The sequence below is a fragment of the Macrobrachium nipponense genome, chromosome 15, assembly GCF_015104395.2.
Source record: "Macrobrachium nipponense isolate FS-2020 chromosome 15, ASM1510439v2, whole genome shotgun sequence".
Lineage (NCBI taxonomy): Eukaryota > Metazoa > Arthropoda > Malacostraca > Decapoda > Palaemonidae > Macrobrachium > Macrobrachium nipponense.
The window spans coordinates 22,779,776-22,802,385 of NC_087208.1; the positions used below are offsets into that span (position 1 = coordinate 22,779,776).

Below are 22,610 nucleotides of genomic sequence, written 5' to 3' on the forward strand. Positions count from 1 at the left end.
CTACGCCTAATCTCCTAGCCAAGAAGCGGAAGACGACGACCCCAGTCGGACAAGTCTACCCGAAAACGAAGAATCTCTACCTAGATGCCTTCATCACACTCAAACCAAGCAACGCTGTGCCAAGTCAGGAGCGTTAACACAAAAAAAAAAAGGGTTGGTTTAGAGAGTAAAAGTGCAACAGGTATGTCTGTGCAAGTGTAGCCTACAAGGTAGAAAAAGAAAAAAAGAAAAGAACTTCCAAATTCTTAGCCTAGCCTAAACTTCTTAGTATCACAGCAAAAATGCCGATAGATGTCCAAAGGTTAGACAGCTTTAGCATCGGTGATGATCCTAAATCAGTGGGTACAAGATGGAAAAAGTGGATAGGCAGCTTCCAAATTTATTTAGAAGCACTAGGGAAAATAAACGAAAAGCAGCAGAAGGTTTTGTTACTTCATACTGCAGGTTTAGAAGTTCAGGAAGTATTCAATACTTTGAATCTAACAGGTGATTCATTGCAGGACGCAATTGAAGGGCTCACAAATTATTTTGCTCCTCAAGCAAATAAATACTTTGAACGTTATCAGTTCATAGAAGCATCACAGGTATCAGGTGAGACAATAGATTCTTTTGTAACCAAGTTTAAGAAATTAGCTTCAACTTGTGAATTTGGAGATCTAGAAGACAGGTTAATAGAGCAAATTATAGTAAGGAGTAACTCGCAAGAGCTTAGAAAGAAGTTATTGCAAGAAAAGAAGTTAAATTTGCAAAAAGTTCTGGAAATAGCAAGAGCAATAGAAACAGCTAATTACCAGTCCAATGTCATTGTAGGTAAGACTCATAATAACAACAGTAGCCAGGTAAATCATGTAGCCTATAAAAGGAGTTGCCAACATGCAAAGAAAGGGCAAACAAATGAAACGAGTAAGCCTAGCCCAGGTATATCCAAGTATGACAAGGGTAAACCTAATGTCTACTCACAGAAAGGTCAAAGTCACATAGGGACACAAAAACCTCAGAAGAAATCGGTTGCTTAGATGTGGGTAAACAAGTCATTATAGCAATGATTGGGATAAGTGCCCAGCGTCAGGTCAGACGTGCAATAACTGCAGGAAGCGTGGTCATTTAACAAGTCAGTGTAAATTTGCTAAGCAAAAGACCACAAAACAGATCAACAGAACCGTAAATTCAAATGACGGCTCTAGCTCAAATGAAGAAAGTGTACATAAGACCACAGAAGTAGAACAATTTGCATTTCACATTAATTCTGTGAACAAAGATGCCCAAGAACGTCTTATGGCTCAGATAGAAATAAATGGGAAACTCACACCCATGCAAATAGACACAGCTGCAGATGTGACAATAATTTCTGAAAGAGTAGCACAAACGATACCTAACCTAGTGATAAGACCTTCAGACAAAGTGCTCAAAAGTTATACTGGTACAAACATAGAAGTAGTTGGTTCATCACAAGTGAAAGTTCAGTACAAAGATCAAGAGATAGGTAAGTTACCATTGACAGTAGTCAAGGGTCAAGGACAGACATTATTAGGATTAGATTGGTTAAGATGCATAAAATTAGATTGGCCTAGTATTCTAAGGGTTACAGGTACAAAACAAGAACCAGCAAAAGAAATTTCATTAACTAATCTTCTATCAGATTATAAAGAAGTATTTGAAGACAGAGTAGGAACAGTAAAGAATGCACAAGCAGTCTTAGTTTTAAAGGAGAATGCTACTCCTAGATTTTCTGCTCCAAGACCAGTTCCATATGCATTGAAAACAGCTGTGGAAACTGAAATTAAGAGGTTAGAAAGTGAAGGTTCATGGGAAAAGGTAGATTATTCAGATTGGTCTACACCATTAGTTCCAATTGTTAAGGACAACGGTCAAGTTAGGTTATGTGGAGATTACAAGGTAACATTAAATCCACAAATTGCAAGTAGCACAACATCCATTGCCAAATCCTAAAGATATGTTCGCAACTTTGTCAGGATGCTCAGTATTTTCTAAGATAGATCTTAGACAAGCATTTCAACAACTATCCATGGATGAAAATTCCCAAAAGCTATGTACTGTAAACACCACATTTAGGGCTGTATCGTCCAAAAAGACTTCCCTATGGTGTTGCTAGCAGTCCAGCAATATGGCAGCAAACAATGGACAAAATATTTGCAGGTATGTCAGGAGTATTCATTTTCATTGATGACATATTAGTCGCTGGCAAAAACAAAAAGGAACATGGAGAAAGGTTACGTGCAGTTCTAAAGAAACTAAAGGAACACAATATCAAGGTCAACCAGAGTAAATGTATTTTAGAAGTTGACTCTGTTGAGTATTTAGGCTTTATTGTAAATGGTAAAGGTATTCATAAGACTCAAGATAAGGTAAATGCAGTGCAGTCAGCAAAGTTACCAGAAAATGTCAAGGAATTGCAATCATTTTTAGGTTTAGTAACATTCTATGGTAGTTTCATTCAAAACTTAGCAACAATTGCACACCCATTGTACAATTTGCTGAACAAAGATGTAAAATGGAATTGAACAAAGGAATGTCAAAAATCTTTTGAAAGAATCAAAGCAGAAGTGACATCATCCACATTCCTAGTACATTATCAAATGGATTTGCCAGTAAAGTTGGTTTGTGACGCCTCAAACATAGGATTAGGTGCAGTTCTAGCACATGTAATGCCAGATGGTACAGAAAAACCAATAGCTTTTGCCTCTAGGGTATTGAACAAAGCAGAGAGAAATTACTCACAAATAGAAAAGGAAGCATTAGCACTAGTGTATGGAGTGAAAAAGTTCCATATGTATCTGTATGGCAGGAAAAGGTTCACATTAGTTACAGACCACAAACCATTATTGATGATTTTAGGTCCAAAGGCAAGTTTACCGACGTTAGTAGCTGCAAGACTACAACGTTGGGCAATCATATTAGCGGCATATGATTACAACATAGAATATAGACCAACATCTAAGATGGGTAATGCAGACGCTTTGTCGAGATTGCCTGTAGACAAAGCACCAGAGCAACATGAGGAAAGTATTCTTTTGATTTCTGCATATAATTTACCTATTACAGCTAAGGAAATAGCACGAGGTACAAAGAAAGACCCAGTACTTTCAAAAGTAGTGCAGAGTCTAATAACCGGCAGAGATATTTGTGCAGAAGATGCCAATTGTAAACCATACAAAGAAATTTGGAATGAATTGAGTGTAACACAAGAATGTATTTTGAGAGGATCAAGAGTAGTAATTCCAAATGCATTAAGGAATAGAGTTCTATCAGAAATACATGCAGACCACCAAGGTATTGTCAAATCAAAGTCAATTGCTAGAACTTATGTTTGGTGGCCAGGTGTTGATAGGGACATTGAAAATTTGGTTTGGTTAAGAAGTGTATGAATTGTGCATTACAACAAAACAATCCAAAACCAACACGAATGCAACCCATGGGAATTACCCAGATACCCGTGGCAACGTGTACATGTAGATTTTGCAGGTCCATTTTAGGGTACTCATATCTAATATTAGTAGATGCATATAGTAAGTGGCCAGAAGTTATACAATGCAAACAACTTCATCGGTAGCAACTATAAAATCACTCATGCAAATCTTGCAACGCATGGGTTTGCCAGAAAGAATAGTGCCAGACAATGGCCCACAGTTTACTTCACAGGAGTTTAAGGAATTTCTGAATGTAAATGGTATACAACATACATTATTCAGCAACTTATCATCCATCCACGAATGGATGAAGCAGAAAGAGTTTGTTCAAACTTTCAAACATAATATGAAGTGAGACAAGCAAATTCTGGTAATGTAGCATCTCACATTGCAAAGTTCCTATTATCCTATAGAACAACCGTACATAATACTACGGGTGTAACACCTTCTTATTTGTTGATGGGGAGGAGGATCAGGAATAAGTTAGATCTAATGTATCTAAGCTTGCAGAGTCAGTTAGAACAGAAAGGTTATGAACAAGTAAAAAAACTTCCCAATGTAAGACATTTCGCTCCTTCAGGTTATGTCATGGTAAGGTCATACAATACACCAGAAAAATGGGTACAAGGAGAAATTGTCAGGAAGATAGGTAATTTACATTATGATGTTAATGTCGGTGGAAAGATTGTAAAACGTCATGTGACGGTTGCAGTCATCGATCTAGTACAAATCATACAGAAGTACAAGTTTCAAATACCTCAAACTTAAATAACTCAGAAGTACAAACTGCTCACCTAGATGTTCAACCACCAACTGTAAATAGAGAGGAAAATCATGCAACAGCTCAGAACACACCTATAGTACTCCCTAACAGAATGAGTAGAGGAAAACCTCCTGAAAGATTAGATTTGTAAATGTGAGGAACATTTGTTTCTTAGTCACAGGTAAAGGGGGAGGAGACTGTTATGTATGCAAGACGTTATGTAACTAGCGCGGGAAATCTTAGCTCCGCAGACACGTTCAGTTCAGAGCTATTGCACTGTGTTGCATAATGCGTAAATGTTATAAGTATAACCAATTATTATTGTGTTAGTATCGAGTCCGATACAGAGGCTTCGATCTTATAAATTCTACCTCATGTATGCAGGATATGATTCCTTATTATGTATAGAGCTTCGATGCTCATATGTTTGTTATGAATCTATTATATACGCTTATTGTATTTTGTATATTCAACTACCCGCCTTCTTCAATGTAGTTTAAGCCAATAAACACCAGCAAGAAAATATTGCTTTATTATCGCCCTTCATCCCGGAACCTCGGCGACGAGAAATGGAATATTACCTCCAATACTAAAACACCATCTTTCCCTCTACCTACAGGTAAGAGTGAAGAATTGTCGTATGGTCATATAACTAAAGCAGACCCAAAATAATGACGACAAAACAGAAACCAGTGGCATTCTTGCATGTGTGAGGATGTATACTGCGTTTTTTTTCATCTGTCCATCCGCCTGTGGTGTTTTTGTATGGTAACACTGCGTCCCGGGCTTCAGATAGTTACGCTATGTGTAAGTTTTAGGTAAATAAAAGGATATCTGGGTGTACATTTGCAACTGAAAAGTGTTTTAATAATTTAATGTATGCAAATTACACCGTTAATATTCGAAATAGGATTTTATAATCGTTGAATGTAAGCTGAATGTAACTATCTAAAGCCCGGGACGCAGTGTTACCATACAAAAACACCACAGGCGGATGGACAGATGGAAAAAAACGGAGTATAGTTGGGAAGGAAGAGTGTTGGTAGGGGGTTGGGGGGAGCTGTGGCAGTGTTCAGAAACAAAAATACGAAATCAACAATAGTAGACAACAAGAATGGTGAACTTTGTCCCGTTCTTATTCTACACATGTGTATATATATATATATATATATGTATATATATATATATATATATATATATATATATATATATATATATATATTGTGTGTGTGTATGTAAAAGCAATGTTTCCATGAATATTTGTGAAACACTCATCACAAGAAAATTAAGTCTATATAATCATCGTGAACTGTAAGTTGAGGTACGATAAGCAACGTCCTTAGGGTTGTGGGAGAAAGAGGGGGGCGACAGTAATAAACCAATTGATGTGCAGTGATGTTACATTGCAGGTTAAATACGCAAAGAAGCAGCAACTTTGTCTATTAGCAGACTCAGACTGTTTGAGTTAGCTTTGTACGGGTCTGCTTGTTGACGTGAAAGAGGATTTGGTATTGGTCTATGGTTACTTTCACCCATATTTTCTATTTCTACGGAATAATTTTTCCCGTGTTAGTACAGGGGATCACTTATATTTTTCCACGATAGTACAGGGATCACTAATGGTGGGATACTAATATTATGTAAGGGAAGTGGACATAACTGGCAGTGACAAAGACCGAACGAAGTCGGCAGCATGACAACGAGACATTGGTCGACTGCCCTACCCATACGTAGAATCAATCCCATACACACCCGTGGCGTTATTATAGAAGAGCCGGGGCCCGGGACACCACACAACACCAGGGGAGTGAAAATAGGCTCCGCCCACTCACGTGTATGCTCTGGAGTCGACAAGTGACCGAAGTCCTTTAGCCAGAGCGTTTAAGTGGGCTCTCGTGTTGTTTGCTGAAAACCTTGGTTAGTAATAGCGATTGTGCAAAGACCTTCGTAGTTGTTAGATATATCTGCCGATGTTGGAGATATTCTAACTTAACAAGTGTCTATTGATGCATTTTTTGTGTTATTTAGGTATCATACTAGTGTCGTATGTGCGGGGAAAGTGACGCCCAATTGTAAAAACCTCTGAAAACAGCTCAAAAGAGAAGCGTCAAGTCACATTGCATAGGGACGAGCGTGAACCGTGGCCCACCTCTCTCTTTCACTTCTCCCTCTCTCTCAAAGTGACAGATTTTCTGTTTGTATTGTTAGTGTGTGCATTTGTATGATAAAATCACTGCCTTTCCCATTCCTTTATGCAAAAAGAAGTGGCGATGGGAAACCTGAAAGGGAGACATTTTCCTTTTTTCTGTTTAAACTTTCTCATGCAAACACCAATCCTATCAACGGAAAGGAGAAGTTAGCCCAACTTCCTTCTGATGAATTTTGAATATTATCAAATTTACTCTTCTTTAAATTCTATTTCGTGTGGTGTTTGACAATATATTTTTATAACAAAATATTTTGTCGAAATTGGTGTGTGCCAGAAGTAGTTATACCGAACGCTATATACTATTTAAGTACTATATATATATATATATATATATATATATATATATATATAATTTAAGTATGTATATATATTATATATACATATGTAATTTGATTATATGTATGTTTACACAATTAGTAATGCAGATTTTCCCTTTTCCTTTCCAGATACGTAATTGAGTGTGAATTTTGACGTATCAACTCCACAATGAAGTAAAATTTAAGCGTAACCTGAAATAATAGGCTACGCTTTGATGTTGTGTTGGTGAATAGACTTGAAAGAAGTTACACAATAAGACGGGTGTTTGCCTGAGACGATCCAGACAATTGAATTATTTCGCAAATATTCAAAGTATATACATTTGCGGGCTGTTTCCGCAGAGGTGTTTTGCATTCAGTAATAGTTCGAGGTAAATGATCCCGTGCCAAGATGCATCTGTTGTATAGACATTCCTTCGGAACTTGTGACGTTATTTGGGCCCTTCATGCACCTCCTTTAAGTGATTAGGCCTATTTGTGAGCTATTAATTGACCAAATTGGTGCAAAAGAAAACTGCATTGCATCAAATTAGTGTTAAGACCGAAGAACACCGGAACTTTGGTGCTCAATAGTTATAAGTTTGTTTGTAAACCTTTACTTGCGCACAAGTGATATATTCCTGTGAACATTTTGCCATTTAATAGTGTATGAAGTGTACAAATCACAATTTCAACATAGCTCAAGGTAATTTAAGTGCGATATAAGAACTTTTACGAAGATCTCAAGACCTACGTGACATCCCCCGTTATCAGGTAAGTTGGTGTGCTGAACTTAGACGTAGTCTTTTAATTGTTATTATGAAGTATTCCAGTGTTTTCAGAGGATCAGCAGGATTCTCTCTCTCTCTCTCTCTCTCTCTCTCTCTCTCTCTCGTTGACAATAATTTTGTGAGTATTGTAGCTTTTTGGTACAGTGTGGGCTAAGAATGTGCGCACTTTCTACGTAGGGTTCTTTTCCGAGTAAAACGGCGGCTGACCTCCGTATTCGAATCCGTCGATGTTCGACTTCGGTTGAAAGGTCTAATGTTGATCAATAGCTAGATGGCGTGTAGCAACGATAGCAACATGTGACTTCGGAAGAATGCTTATATATAATATATATATATATATATGTGTGTGTGTGTGTGTGTGTGTGTGTGTGTTTGTGTTTATATTTATTAATAAATTGCATTGTGGCGGGAAACACGATATATTGTAATTACGTAACTCCGCACTTCAATTATAGATCAGTAGTCTTTTTTACTGGCATTGTCGCGTGTTATCGGTGCAATTAATTATTTCAATGAATTGTGTCACAGGAATTCTCTTTGATGTGGATAGAAATGCTCGGAACTGCAAATGGCTTTGATATTGCCGAGCTGCGGGTTTTCTTTCAGATCCGTTTATTTTTAACAGATTTAGATTTTCCCGGGCGATCGCGTGTCTGTGATGTTACAATCGATACAGATAACTTGAAAACTTTCACAAGCATCGGGAATTTTTATGAAATATTCTGTTTTCTTGCATGTTTGTGTACTTGTCAACTCTCGAAAGTTAACAGTGCGCAAGATTACGAAGGCCGTGGTCCAACAGCCTTAGACAGACTACCTTCAGGCTTCAGTGCCAAAGCGAATCTCTGGAGGAGGCACTAGTAGGCGTAGGATTCCGGATATTTTTTTTTATTTCTTTTTTTACGACTTAGGAGGCGCTTAAATGATCTGTCGATCCCATTTGTAATTTTTATGAGGAACATCGGGGACTTCGGTTTATATACATTATAGTAGGACTCTTAACAGATATACGTAATTGATATAAAAAATCTGTACCAGGCAGACGACTAGACATTGGCTGTAAACTTTTTTGATTAAAATTCTCAGAGCCGTTCAGTGTGAAGACGCATGAACAATGGAGCGTTGATTTGCTAATGAGACCGTAAAAAAAAGAATGATTTTTTTGGTAGGAATTAGAGTTGCCTGTTAATACCACCAAGTATATATATATATATATATATATATAATATATATATATATATAAGAGTAGGGTGACGTCGGGTTTGCATGAGCATTCCACAAACATTCTCTAATATATAGTTTATGGCGATATGATCCAAGTGTACATGATCTCTACCATTGTATGAATGGCCTGAGGCACGCAAAACGCTAAGGTATTCAGGTTTAATGAGACTGTTGATAGGAAAGATTGATCCTTTCATAGGGCATTCAATGGCCTCTGATGATATTGGCTGTTAGCATCTGTCGAGCGGCTTCTTTTGTGAGGGATCATCTTTGTAGTGGTTTGAAGTTTTGATGTTGACAGCTAGAAGGAAAATCGTTGTGATCAGAAGTGTTTGTCTCCAGCCTTTCAGGTAGAAACCTCTTTTATGGCCGGATTTTTGTTTGTTCATTTTTTTATTTTCCAGAAAATTTAACGAATATGCTCGAATTTATGAAAAAGAGATGTAGCTTCAGTGGTGGAACAACGGCGCACTCACTGCTACTTTAATTCTTTAACTGCTGAGTCATGGATGAAACCCCCAAGTCCAGAAAACTTACGCCCATTTTCTGTGTCATTCGTTTACAAGACTCGTAAACTCAAAATATTGTGGTCTACCCTTTCACATGTGTTAATCGTTTTACTGCTATTACATATCACCACATTTCTCACCTATTAATTCTTCTTATGTCACAGTTCAGCTTAGCTGCATCCTTCTTTTGTTTGCACTCAATATCCACACTTAACTCCCAAAAGGGAAGAGTTGGCTCAACATTCTCTTCATACATTCCATTGGCCCCTTACAGCCATGGAAGTGAAGTTCTCTCTCTCTCTCTCTCTCTCTCTCTCTCTCTCTCTCTCTCTCTCTCCACACACACACACACACACACATTCCGTTTGTGAACTAGTTATTGCGTGCAAGAAACCATATATATATATATACATATATATATATATATTATATATTATATATATAGATATATATAGAGAGAGAGAGAGAGAGAGAGAGAGAGAGAGAGAGAGAGAGAGAGCCTAGCATAGTTGAATATGTTTTGAAGATTTGATGCATTACTACCATAATACTATTCTCCTCGCTTTTCAATATATTTTTTATTTATTTATGTATTCTTTTTTAATAGGTGGGATATCTTTTTTTCCCTGTATTTCCCCTTACTTCCTCTTACTTCTTCCTATTAAACACCGAATTCTTTGGAAACTTGAATTTAAAAGTCAGTGGCCTTTGGGGGCTTGTTCTATATGGATATGTTTCATGTACTGAATAATAATAACAATAATCATATTCGGAATGTTATTGTCATAAAAGCAGACCGTATGAGCAAAAAAGACATTCGCTATGACTTGTGTGTCTCTCTCATGTATCAGGAATAATTTTAATTGGACAAAACGTTGATTTGTATAAATTGTGAAGCAGCGCCCAATTTTGTGATATTTGTGACTGGTATGGGACTGACTGTGACTGGAATGAATGTATGAAATCGTAGTGCGTCCTTCACTGTTTTGCATTGGCCTTAACGCGCGCAGCGTAATGCAGATGACCTAGATTTTAATTTGGTTAGATGGGAGCTCCTTACTCCCTTGATCTTCAGGTTTAACTCACTCCCCGCAAAAGTGATATTGAGAACTGGAACAAACATCTGTCTGAAACGTGTGATTGATATCAGATTAATGGTTTGTCCGTCTCAAAATTAGTTTCAGTGTAATTGTATGTACATAATGAGGTTAGACATATCGTGGAAAGTTTAATATGATGTTATTATAATCGTCCTAAATAATCCTCTTATACCGAAGATAGTTTGCTATAATTGTATTTGCACCGTCTGAGCTTAAGCATACTCTCGATGGAACTCAAGCTTAACGGAACGGTTACTGGCTCGTATGTCCTCCATATTCCTTTGCTATCTTTTATGCATGCTAAGTCTGTTTTAGATGCCTGAATCAACGGAACTTCTTTCTTGGTATCTCTGCTTTACCGTACATGAGAACCTTTGGGAAATCATGGTCACGTCCTATCTAGTAATAGGCAGAACTTTGACCTTGGAATGTACTGGCTCTTATGTTAGGCCTAAGCGTTTGAGTAATTTGGCGTCTTCAAGTACATTAAAGGTTGCAACTCAAGCAGCTAGAGAATGTTCAAATAATAATCGTTTTGAGCTCATAGCCTGCATTTTAATAAAAAGACCAGACCTGTATTTTCATAAGGGAAGGATTCCAGCAGTGTTGCGCAAACAAGCTATGCATAAAAAAACTGTATTCTGGTGGATTACCTGGCTTTGTGCTACTGGCATGAGCGCTTACTTATTTTTTCTCAGGCGTCGCGTTAGAGAAATCAGTTGTTTGGTGAACACACGCTTCTCCTTATCAGGCGTTTGGTTGATAATGACTATATGCTTCTGGTTTTAGTTTACAGATTTAATCATATGTATATATATTGCATATATATATATATATATATATATATATATATATATATATATATATATAATCCATAAACTGAGGATTTCAGAGGTTGCATCTCAATCTAAAAATGTGCAGGGCAATGGATTACGGCTAAATGAGTCTTTATAGCGGCACCTCTTGTGCTTTCTTAAGACGACATATTCTTTTTCATTTGTGTTTGACATGCCTTCTAGGTCGTAGCTGTATAATTTTACCTAACTGGAGGGGGCTGTTCCAGATATCTATTAAGCAATAGGCGGAAGATGTATGGCTGACGTATCACATACTTATAGGCCTCAAAGGTTGCTTATGAGCTTAATCATTGGATTACGGGTCGTAAGTGATTTGTGGGTGATTAATGCTCATATTGTTAATTATAGCTCGGTGACTAATCTGTCGGCTTTGCTTTGCTTATGGCGTCATATAATATTCATATCTATTCATCATTTGTGAAACCAACACAGTACCCAAGAAGTCATTATTATTAAGATAGTTTAGGTAGACCACTGAGCTGACTATCAGTTTTTTTTCCTTTCTAATATTAAGTGACTGATGAGATTTTCGGGAAAAACTATGTATCCAGTTCACCACAATTATGAGTTATAAGTCTTCGCAAAGTAGGACTTTACTTTAAGTCGTTTTCTGTGTTCCTCTGGTCTTCATTGACATTGCGGTTTCTCTATACAGTTTATCCTTTCCAGCTGGCCTACGGTTTAGAAATGACTCCAGTGTCTCTAACTAGAAACTGAACTTTTCCTAGTTTCTTAAGTTTTTTCTTTTTTGATTTAAAATATCTAATGTACACAGTACATTATTTAATTACATATTATGTTGAGGAACAATATTCAGTTTTTTTTTTTACATACAGCACTTAACTAGCTCTTTTTTTTTTATAATTGTACAAACATTCAGCGTACAATAATTTCATCATATTTTATAACAGAAGTCTTCAATTGAGTCACATACAATAATTAATACCGTTCCTCAATAGAATTCTAACTAACAGACCGTGGTAAGGGAAACAACATCGTACAAAATTGAGCCAACCTTTTCTAAAAAACATATTCCATATATTCCCTAGAGAAAACCTTACAAAAGTTCCTTTTATATGTACTGCGCAAAACCCATCTATCATAATTAAGTTTTCTCTGAAGAGACGTTATCAAATCAGACAACATCTTTTTCACTTTACCCATCCACATTGAATACAAGTAACCTGTCAATAAAACTAACGCACTATTTACTGCGGAAATTAAAAATTAAAACTTTATAAAGTTATCCGGGTTCATACAACAAATCTCAACCAACACTTTGAAAATACAAAAAAATTTCTTTTGCGATGCTGTTCAGCTAAGTTGAGGTCCGTTTACGTAACTTAGTTTAAGTTAAAGTTTACCCAAATTTTGATATATCTGGGATCGGACTTGAGTGAAGGTTCAGTATTTGTTCAGGTGCTTGTGAGTTTGTTTGTTTGTTTGTATGGTGTATTTACGTTGCATGGAACCAGTGGTTATTAAGCAACGGGACCAACGGCTTTACGTGACTTCCGAACCACGTAGAGAGTGAACTTCTATCACCAGAAATACACATCTCTCACTCCTCAATGGAATGGCCGAGAATCGAACCCGCGGGCCGCGACCTCCGAGGTGAGAAGCAAACACCAAACCAACCACGCCACTGAGACGCTTAGGTGCTTGTGAGTGAAATGCCTTGATTGTATAAGCGCTTTCCTGATAATTATTTTTCCTCTCAGTGATATATGTTAGAACAGCCAGCATGTCTTTAAAGTCAGTCTAAAAATGTATAAGTATAATTGATATCTAAAGTTATGGAATGAAGAAGGTAATTCAAAATTACTTTAAATTGGTAGATACATGACTTTGATCAATTTCCTGCAGAAGGAAGCATAGCAATAGCCAGACGGCCAGAGTCGGGGAGTACCCCGAGGATGCCAGTAACCCAATCGATAGTGGGGTGGCTGGTTAAGCCTAACACGTGGAAGTTAGTGCGTGCGTATAGCGGCTTAGGCCTAGACGGTTTTCTGCACGCTCGTTGTTGCTGGTGAGTTTCTGTCCCAAAGTTCATTGAACTTTGTCTGTCACTTCCATGTAACTTTCCCTGTATTTGTTGCAAAGGAAATAATTGTTCAGTATCGGAGGCATGGACCTACCTTACAGTCTAAAGTGACCCAACCAAAACATCCGTAATGTGTAAACCGATTATTTATGAACATTGCCAATTTTGTTAGAGATCATTGCCATTCTTCTATGGATGCTGTTGGAACGTGGCTGCATGACCCTCGGCAGAACCTGTAATTGTGATGTTTGAGTTGGCCATCCTTTGAAGAATACTTCTCAACGATTGCTCATCATTGTCCTCAGAATTAACACCCCCCCCTTCTTTTTTTTATCCTCGGAATTAACCCCCCCCTCTTTTTTTTCTCTTCCATTTCTATATTTTGATCGTAGTGGTTTTCCGGCTTCCGTGGACGTAAGCAACAAGCTTTCTCTTTGATATTCTTCCTCCTCCATCTTTCTTAGGTCTAGCCAGTTGGAGCATTCCATGCCCACTTTCGTAGTTTGTTTGAAGAACAACAGAAAAGTTAATAATCCACAATTTTGTATTTTTGTTTTGAACTGTACTGTCCAATCCGTCATTTGCAGTCACCGTTCCCGAATGATTCAGATGTTTGCAGTCTGCGCTCTACTATTGACGAATATGTTTAGCTCTAAAACAGTTTGAAATTTGGTGGGATTTTAAAATTAGGTTCGCTTTGGTCACTTTATGGAAGCGAAACGGAGTTTTGGTCTGTTGACCCTAGGCCGGAAGTATGACAACGTCACACGCGCCCGAACCTTTAGTAAGTAGTTCAGGCTTTGGTTGTTTGGTAATTACGTTAAAACAATAATTCTCAAAGCAATAAGACATTTTCATTAATCAACATTCCTGGAGAAACGTCAGTTTTCTCCTCTTTGCACGGAGAATGGATTTTGTATTGTGAATTTATGATATATTTTTAGGTTGTAGATGGCTTTAAGCGAGCGATAAATGACATTATCAGTTATACAGCGGTGAAAGTCTTGCTGGGTGATTCGTGTTATACGATTAAACAACCCCTCGCCCTTCAAGGAGTTTAAGAATAGCACCAATATAGCAGACTCTTAGCTCACGGAGACAGTATCATTTACACACACACACACACATGTATGTACTACAACTACATTATGTCCAATTCTGAGCCATGGCGTGCTGTCACAGCGCATTCAATTCTACATTATATGCATAATTGTGCTTTGTTTCCCGAATGATAAGGGCGTTAATTTCCAATACCTCTCTCTCAGTCAAAATTAACGTTTTTTTTTTTTTTTTTAATGTTTCGTTCGTTCATCGGAGGTAATAGCAAACGTTGGCAACGTGCTAAACCGTCATTTAACCTGAGTTGCCATATAGTGGTATCTTTTGCTATTGTACTATGAGAAACTGCTGAGTTTGGACCCACTCCATTATAATTTTGTGAATTAAATTTTGATACCCAATACTGCAGATTTTTCTTATAGTTAAGATAAATATCTGGTTAGCGCATGTGGGAAGATTTCAGTTTAGAAACGGCACTTTTGCCACGCATCAGTCAAATAATTGCTCGCCGGATGGGGTGTATATATTTTTTTGTTTTTTATTGAAAAACGTTTCATGTGATAATTAAATCCGAAGTGCCAAGATGGTCATTGGTTCTTTATCTCCTTGGTATTGATACGATTGAAGATATTGTTTTGGTAAATACCATTATATATTTTGAAAGAATAATACTGCGTGACCGCTATGATAAAAGCCAATAAATTATCCTGTTTACGGGAATTATACTTAGGGGAGATAACATATTTAAACATTGTCTCTAAGTCTCTCGTTTAGTTACATTAAACAAAATTAGTCTGAGATAGTCCTGTAAATGAGCAGCTCTGGGTGCTAATCGGAAAGCTTTAAAGAATCAAGAAATGTTTCGTGAGATTTAATCAAAAAATGTAAATGGAGACATTTTTCTTATCGGTTTGGCAAATTTTATATTTGACAATAATTATCAATGTATTAAATAGGGCAGAATAGACCGTAGTATCCAGAGTGAAAAAGACGAGGAAAATGCCATAGTTGCCAGTTAATGTGTTTAGAACGAATGGGTAGGTAAGGAGAATGATTCGGTGCGTACCGACCTGAGTGGAGTGCACGTTACACAAATCATTGACAGGAGAATAAAACAGACATTAGGAAGAATGTGATACCTGAAATACCCACATAGCTTTTACGAGGAATACTACCCTGAACGCTGATGCAATCAGGAGTGTATCCGCCGCGTTTGGTAGTGCTGCGAGTTCGGCTGTCGGTGTTTGTTTTAATTTTGATTGTACTTTTTATTGTTGAACCCTTTGTATGGAGTGAACATATAGGTGTTATATATGTATATGTATATGTATATATATATACATATATATATATACATATATATTATGTATATGTATATGTACATAAAAAATCATAATGTATAGTAGAATATTTCAAAATAGGCAAAACGTTAAAGGCCGCGTGGTTATCCTTCCGCATAAGCCGTACTGAAATATTTTTTCTGATTTACAGCCATGTGACTTGGAACGTGTTGCTTAAGTTTAACATTGTTTAGATTATGAGTTGTGTATACATACATTTACATACAGATAAAATAGATAGACAGATAGGTGTCATACCGATTTCATTCTTCTTGATAATGACGCAAAATGAATACAATACCTTCCTAATTCAGCTGTGATGTGATTGGCTTGGATTATTGCCAGCGCTGGCACGTGTGGTGTGCTTGCATGCAATGTTTGTTTTCCAGTTGTCCGAGGCCAGTAAGAGTTGTAATAACTGTATAAGATTTGTGCCGTGACCGACTACAATAAGATCCTTTTATCTGTGTGTTGGAGCAACGCACCTTCTTGACCTTGAACAACTAACAGGCGTTGATGCCTTGTAGGCTGTTGGGATATCTCCTGACTTGCAGTCACACTTGCAGTCACACTTCTGTGGGCATTCACGAGTCTTTGTCTCGGTTCTTTTTTTTTTTTTTTTTTTTTTTTTTTACTTCATTCTTTTTGCGGTACAGCTTTCTCTTGTGCGTACAGTGTTGCTAGTCTCACAAACATTTTGCATTTCTGCATTGCAGAGATTCTCTCTCTCTCTCTCTCTCTCTCTCTCTCTCTCTCTCTCGTGAAATAAATGGGTCTACTGATTTTCTTCTTCCATTTTTCCTTTTCCTATTTGACATCGTTGACTTCGAGCTTTGAGCACCATCGTGGCTGAGTGCCTTTCCAAATATCCTCTTTCGCTTGAAGTGTTATCTGCTGGGTTGCATTGTTGCTCTTTTGCCTCTTTTGCGGCCTAGGGGATGATCCGTCTATCTCAACACACACAAGTTCAGATGACAAGAGAAAATGCAGGCGCGACTCCGCTGAAATAAATTGTTGAAAGTCAGTCAGTCTATCTGACCGAATCGTATGACAGGATACATTAAGGAAAGATCTTATTTTGGTTATGTATGCATATATATATATATATATATATATATGGATATATATATATATATATATAAAAGTTTGTATATGCATTTATACACAAACTGTATTACCCACATACACATGCACACTCATATATGTATATACATGTATATATATATATATATATATATATATATATATATATATAGATATATGTATGTATGTATGTATGTATGTATGTATGTATGTACACACACACACACACACACATATATATATACATATATATATATATATATATGTGTGTGTGTGTGTGTGTGTGTGTGTGTGTGTATTAGTGAAATAAGAAAGGAAAACAAGTGGGATAGTCCCGACCAAGCATTGTTGGATCGTTGCCTTGCTCGTGTTTTTTGTTTTGTTTTTTTGTTTCTTCCTGTTGTGTAGCTTCGTCACCAAGCAATTTTGGTTTCAGTTTGTGGCTAAATTTGTTGCCCAGCGTAGTTCCTTGTGCACAGTGCCACTAATGAGTCGTATTATACCCCAGGGTAATGGTTAATTTATTTATTTATTGATTGTCATTTTACCTTCAATTATTTATTTATTGTAATATTACCTTCACTTTGAAACGGGAGAGCAATCGAGACAGGCCAACGTAGCTGATAGCACGTGCATTTTGTCCTCGGTAACCCTGGCAGTCATAGCAAGTACTTTTATCGGGTGCTTGGATACAACACCTTTTGCCTGTGGAGATTAGATAACGAGTTCCACTCCCAGTTCAAGGGTGAGGAGTTCATGTCTGATAAAGAGTGATTGGTGCCATGCATTTTCATTGCCAGTTTTTATCTAAATGGCTATGCCGGGAGATAAGGGGTTAATCTCGTATGCACCGACGTAAAGAGAGAGAGAGAGAGAGAGAGAGAGAGAGAGAGAGAGAGAATGTTCACCTTTATTTATTTATTAGCTTTTTCTTTGTTACCCTATTTTGTTTTAATGCGTCCATAGACTGCAGATGATTATGATAAATCTACTTTGGACATTACACCTCAATGATTAAATGTTACTGATACATTACTCTTAAGAAAATGGTTCCTGTTTTATTAATATTTTATTTGGTCTAATCGATCTAGCTGCGCTGTTTATAAATCTCATGACTTACTACTTTGTGACGAGTATGACGCAAGTCCGCTACAGAGTGAGTTCGATTTGCGGGCTGTTGGCCCTTTGCACTTTCCTAGACTCCAGCAGCTGTAAGTATTCATTGACACCTGGGTCAGCTGGTGGGCGGTATGTCATGATCGAACCCACGGACCTAGTTAACAACGGAAGTCGAGCTCTGGTGGGTTGAGGTGTGCTGTAGCCAACCTTCAAATGGAATTGGGGAGGAAGAGGTTACTAATTCCTTGTTGGACGAGTAGGTTGCGTGCTCGCTTTCCGATACGGTAGTCGCGAGTTCGATTCCCCGCTCTGCCAACACAGAACCAGAGGAATGTATTTCTGGTGATTAGAAATTCATTTCTCGATATATGTGGTTCGGATCCCACAGTAAGCTATAGGTCCCGTTGCTAGGTAAACCAGTTGGTTCCTAGCCACGTAAAAATGTCTAATCCTTCGGGCCAGCCCTAGGAGAGCTGTTCATCAACTCAGTGGTCTGGTTAAACTAATATATACTTTTTTTGAGCGGTTTCTTCCTTTAGTCAGCTGAATCTCTTTCAGTCTTTACTGTTGTCGTATGCTTATCTAAGACCCGCATTCCCTGTTCCTTATATAATTCCTTGGCATGAAACGCACCTCTCTTCGATAACTGCTGCCTCCTTCGAAAGGAACGACTTGATGTGTACTGCGCTCTTGCTGTAACTTTGGCATTCGTATTGCATCGTGGGCCGTGTAAGGGGCAGTGCCGTCAGTGCACCTTACGAGGTGCACTGTAGGCATTAATAAAGGTTCATTGCAGTTTTCCTTCGCCCCTTAACTGTAACCCCTTTCATTCCTTTTACTGTACCTCCATTCATGTTATCTTTCTTTCACCCTGCTCTCCACCCTCCCCTAACAACTATTTCATAGTGCAACTGCTTTGAGGTTCTCCTCCTGTTACACGCCTGAAACTCTCAATTTCCTTGCCATTGCTGAATGACCTATAGGTCCCAGTGCTTAGCCTTTGGCTTAAACTCTATATTCCATTTCTTTTTTTTTATTACATGTGCCTTGCTTTCTGTCCTCAGTTATATATTTCCAGCTGTTTTTTGTTACTCTCTAGGCATTTTAAATACAATGAAGCGAAGACAGTACTTGAATTCTTAAAAGGCAAAAGTTACAGCGCTGTGGTGTTTGGAATTTGGCACAAAAGTTAAGTACATCTTAGTTTAAATTGACCACAGCTGGTGAACATCTCTCCTAGGGCTGGCCCGAAGGATTAGCAACGGGACTTACAGCTTATTGTGGGATCCGAACCACATTATTTCGAGAAATTAATTTCTAATTATGAGAAATAAATTCCTCTGATGTCTCGTTGGCAGAGCGCGGGATTTTGGCGCAGATGGTCTGGCTGTGTAACTGAGTGTGCGAGATCGTTTTAAACTGTACGTTTGGTTCTTGTCTTCGTTCTCCCTTTTGTCTTTTTCAGTATGTGCTTCGTTTTCACATTTTACGTGTGCAAGTATGTACTTCCTTTTCAATTGCATGAAAACATAACTTGATATTACTCTGAAACGGAGTAAATCTCTCTCTCTCTCTCTCTCTCTCTCTCTCTCTCTCTCTCTCTCTCTCTCTCTCTCTCTCTCTCTCTCTCCCCTGCGACGCTTGATTTTACACTAAGGCTGTTGTAAAAATATGAATATTATTGTCTCGCAACTGATTTTAACGGTTAATCGACGAAGTAAGCACGTTTAGTTTTCTGTTTCTGAGGCTAGAGGGCTGCAAATTGTTATTTTGATATTCCACCCTCCAATCATCAAACATACCAAATTGCAACCTCAGTAGTTTTCATTTCATTTAAGATTAGTTATCCATGGACCGTGCATCTGGTAGCGCTTCCGGGAGCCATGGGACGTACCCTCACTTTACCGCACCAGATGAGCAACTAGAGAGCTGCCGGTCATAGTTGATGGTTATATACAGTATTATACGTTACACATAAATCTAGATTGCGCGTAAGTTTATTTTTACTGAAATGGTGTGGAAACGCGTAGCTTACTCTGTGAGAGAGAGAGAGAGAGAGAGAGAGAGAGAGAGAGAGAGAGAGAGAGAGAGAGAGGACAAGGAACTTATAATGCCGGAAGAGTAGGAGCATTTGCATTTTACTTAATTATCATCCCGGTGACACAGTGCATGCACGTGTGCTGAGGTAAAGCAGTGGTTAGCGGCAAGTGCCGACTGGGTGGTCGATCAGACGATTTCTTGTTGAGAAGACGAGAGGCTGACTGGTAGTTGCTTGTCAGGTGTGACTGTAGATCGTGATCATTTCCTGTATGGTCTGTGTGTCATTCTGTATAGAGTCATCCCTGAGTGTGCACGAGGCTCCCGCCTGTTGATTGGCAACTCATTGACGTCAATCGAACACCTGTTCTGAAAGCAAGTGTCACTCTTCACAGATGCAACGACAAGGTCATTCTTGGATCCTGCATAGACCGACGTCGAACACCTTTCAGCTCCTTGTTAGTAAGTCCGCCGCTACGGCTTGATAAGCCGATCCCCCGTGTCAGTGAGAATTCTCATCTGAAGTAGGAGAGCGAAGTAGCTTCTGGGCCCAAGACGGCGGATCCTGAAGGGAAGGCATCGTGTGAGATGAGACCTGCGTCGTTGCGAGACCTTGACCACGAACTGTCTTGGTCATGCTGACATCTGTGAATATATTATTTTAAGGAGGGACACGGCCATTTCAGTGTCACTGTTGCGATTCTTTGTCTTTTCATAATTAGCGTTTCTGTCATCTTACATATGTATGTCAAGATGTGTGTATAAATATTATAAAAGTTCTGCTGTCGCCGATACATATGTGATTTTGGTATTCTTTCAAACCCTAAGCCTCACATACCTACCCATTTAAAATCGAATTCATTATACCTTGGAAATAACGTACACCCATTACACCCATACCTTCTTGTATCCAAAATGTCTAGTGTATAAAACTCGAAAGGCAAGGGTTCGAATCCTGCTCGGGCAGATGCACATATAATTCACTTTGGGTGCAAGTTCTTCCCAAAGTATAAAACTCGATATTCAGTGGGTATTTGAGGCTTTCATATTCATGTGTACACACTTCATTGCCTTTAGCTGTACTATTTATGGAGGATGTTTTTACTTTGGTCCTGTTGTTATTGTTTTGTCAGTGCTGCTGACTGATGGTGGAGTTGCGGTTTTCTCAAGTGTGATTGTCGTCAGGAAGTGTCACTGTTTATTTATATTTTAATGAATTTCGTTGTAAAGGACCCTTTCCTTCTATTTTTGAATTTGGAGTGTTTTTTTTTCTTTTTGTATGATAATTAATGGTCTATGTTTCGGTAAAGATTTCATGTATGTTACAAGTGGTGTTTCTCTTGTAATTTCATGCTATTTCTCTCCTGTCATTTGAACTCCATACGAAGTACTGAAACAATCCCTCCAATGTGACCCACGCCTTACGCTCCTAAGGCGTAATGTAAATTTGTTAAGGATAGTCTTCGGATGAGGTTACTAGCTTCATGACCGAGCGAGAGGTCCCCTGAGCATACGCGCCGAGCGAGACCATCAAGTCTCCATGGTTGGATCCTTCAAGTACGAATAAACCTATTGTAGTTCTTGTTCGTAGAGCTGGAGAGAATTCGTGTGAAGAACGTGTAATTCAGGAATAGCCCAAACTATGGAACGTCAGTGTCTATTAAATAAACATATCTCGAACAGAGTACAAGTCTCGCCAGTTTTGAATCCAATGGAAACGAAGTCGTGAATGGTTGATTACATCGCTCGTCCATTCTAAGACTGTCTGTTGAATGGAACGATGAGATAAAGAGGAAGAAGGAGAAAAAAATTTAAAATGAGTGCTAGGGTACGTTAGAATAATTATGAGTTAACACACCGTGTACAAGTGGGACGGTGATAAATGGATTTGGGGGATTGACCTTGAATTATAGGTTATCATTTTTCAAAATGCTCTCACACAAACACTCAGATCCTGATAGATAAGGAGGTAGATTTAATCAGTCTTCGATGAATTTGGCAATGAATGTTGCGTTGCATGTCTCGAAAACCACCCTATATTATGTATGATGCACACTTTGAACCAGCACCTCAGTGGCGTGGTCGGTATGGTGTTGGTGTGATACCTCGGTGGCCGCGAGTTCGATTCTTAGGCATTCCATTGAGAGGTGAGAGATCTGTATTTCTGGTGATAGAAGTTCACTCTCGACGTGGTTCGGAAGTCACGTAAAGCCGTTGGTCCCGTTGCTGAATAACCACGGGTCCCATGCAACGTAAAAACACCATACAAACAAACAAGCAAACAAACACTTTTGACCTAGTAAGGAAACACAGCATAAAGGAGTTGGATTGCGGAATGAAAGGGATCAGTACACACAGAATATTTATCGGTGCACATGTTATCTTTCCTGGCAAAGCAGGTGGTCATGACGTCACAGCGTGTTGGAATGCTGAGTTGCCGCCGTTGCAGTGGGTTAGGTCAGGAAAGGGAGTATCTTCCTGATAGGGAAATGACTCTGGACTTTGGCAGCTTTCCTTCTTCCTTTCAAGTGTCTGATGCAGTTTTTCGAGGCCCTTTTGTTATTTGTCTGGTCTTTTTAATCTTATCAGGCGGTGGACGCTGATCAGTCACTTTTCGTTCGGTTGCTTTCGGAAGAAGTCCCTCGTGATCTCTGTGCCCTCTGTCGTTTTGCCAGTACATGTTGAACCCAGGCTTATGTTTCGCCAGTGCAGATATATTACACTTTTTGCCTGCTCTCTCTCTCTCTTCTC

General features: G+C 38.5%; 1 protein-coding gene across 1 annotated transcript; it reads left to right on the forward strand.

Annotated features, from left to right (window-relative positions):
• Positions 1-281: 281 nt before the first annotated feature.
• LOC135226637 (uncharacterized) lies at positions 282-1,950 on the forward strand. Its single transcript, XM_064266351.1, has 4 exons — positions 282-342; positions 487-810; positions 1,259-1,483; positions 1,640-1,950. Exons 1-4 carry the CDS (start codon positions 282-284, stop codon positions 1,948-1,950), a joined length of 921 nt encoding a protein of 306 aa, XP_064122421.1.
• Positions 1,951-22,610: the final 20,660 nt, after the last annotated feature.

What these genes read in the sequence shown, in the direction of transcription:
- LOC135226637 (XM_064266351.1), top strand. Translation starts at nt 282, where the DNA reads ATGCCGATAGATGTCCAAAGGTTAGACAGCTTTAGCATCGGTGATGAT. An exon ending in TGATGATCCTAAATCAGTGG is followed by an intron (nt 343 to 486) that starts GTACAAGATGGA and finishes TGAATCTAACAG; the next exon opens with GTGATTCATTGCAGGACGCA. An exon ending in CCAGTCCAATGTCATTGTAG is followed by an intron (nt 811 to 1,258) that starts GTAAGACTCATA and finishes CTGTGAACAAAG; the next exon opens with ATGCCCAAGAACGTCTTATG.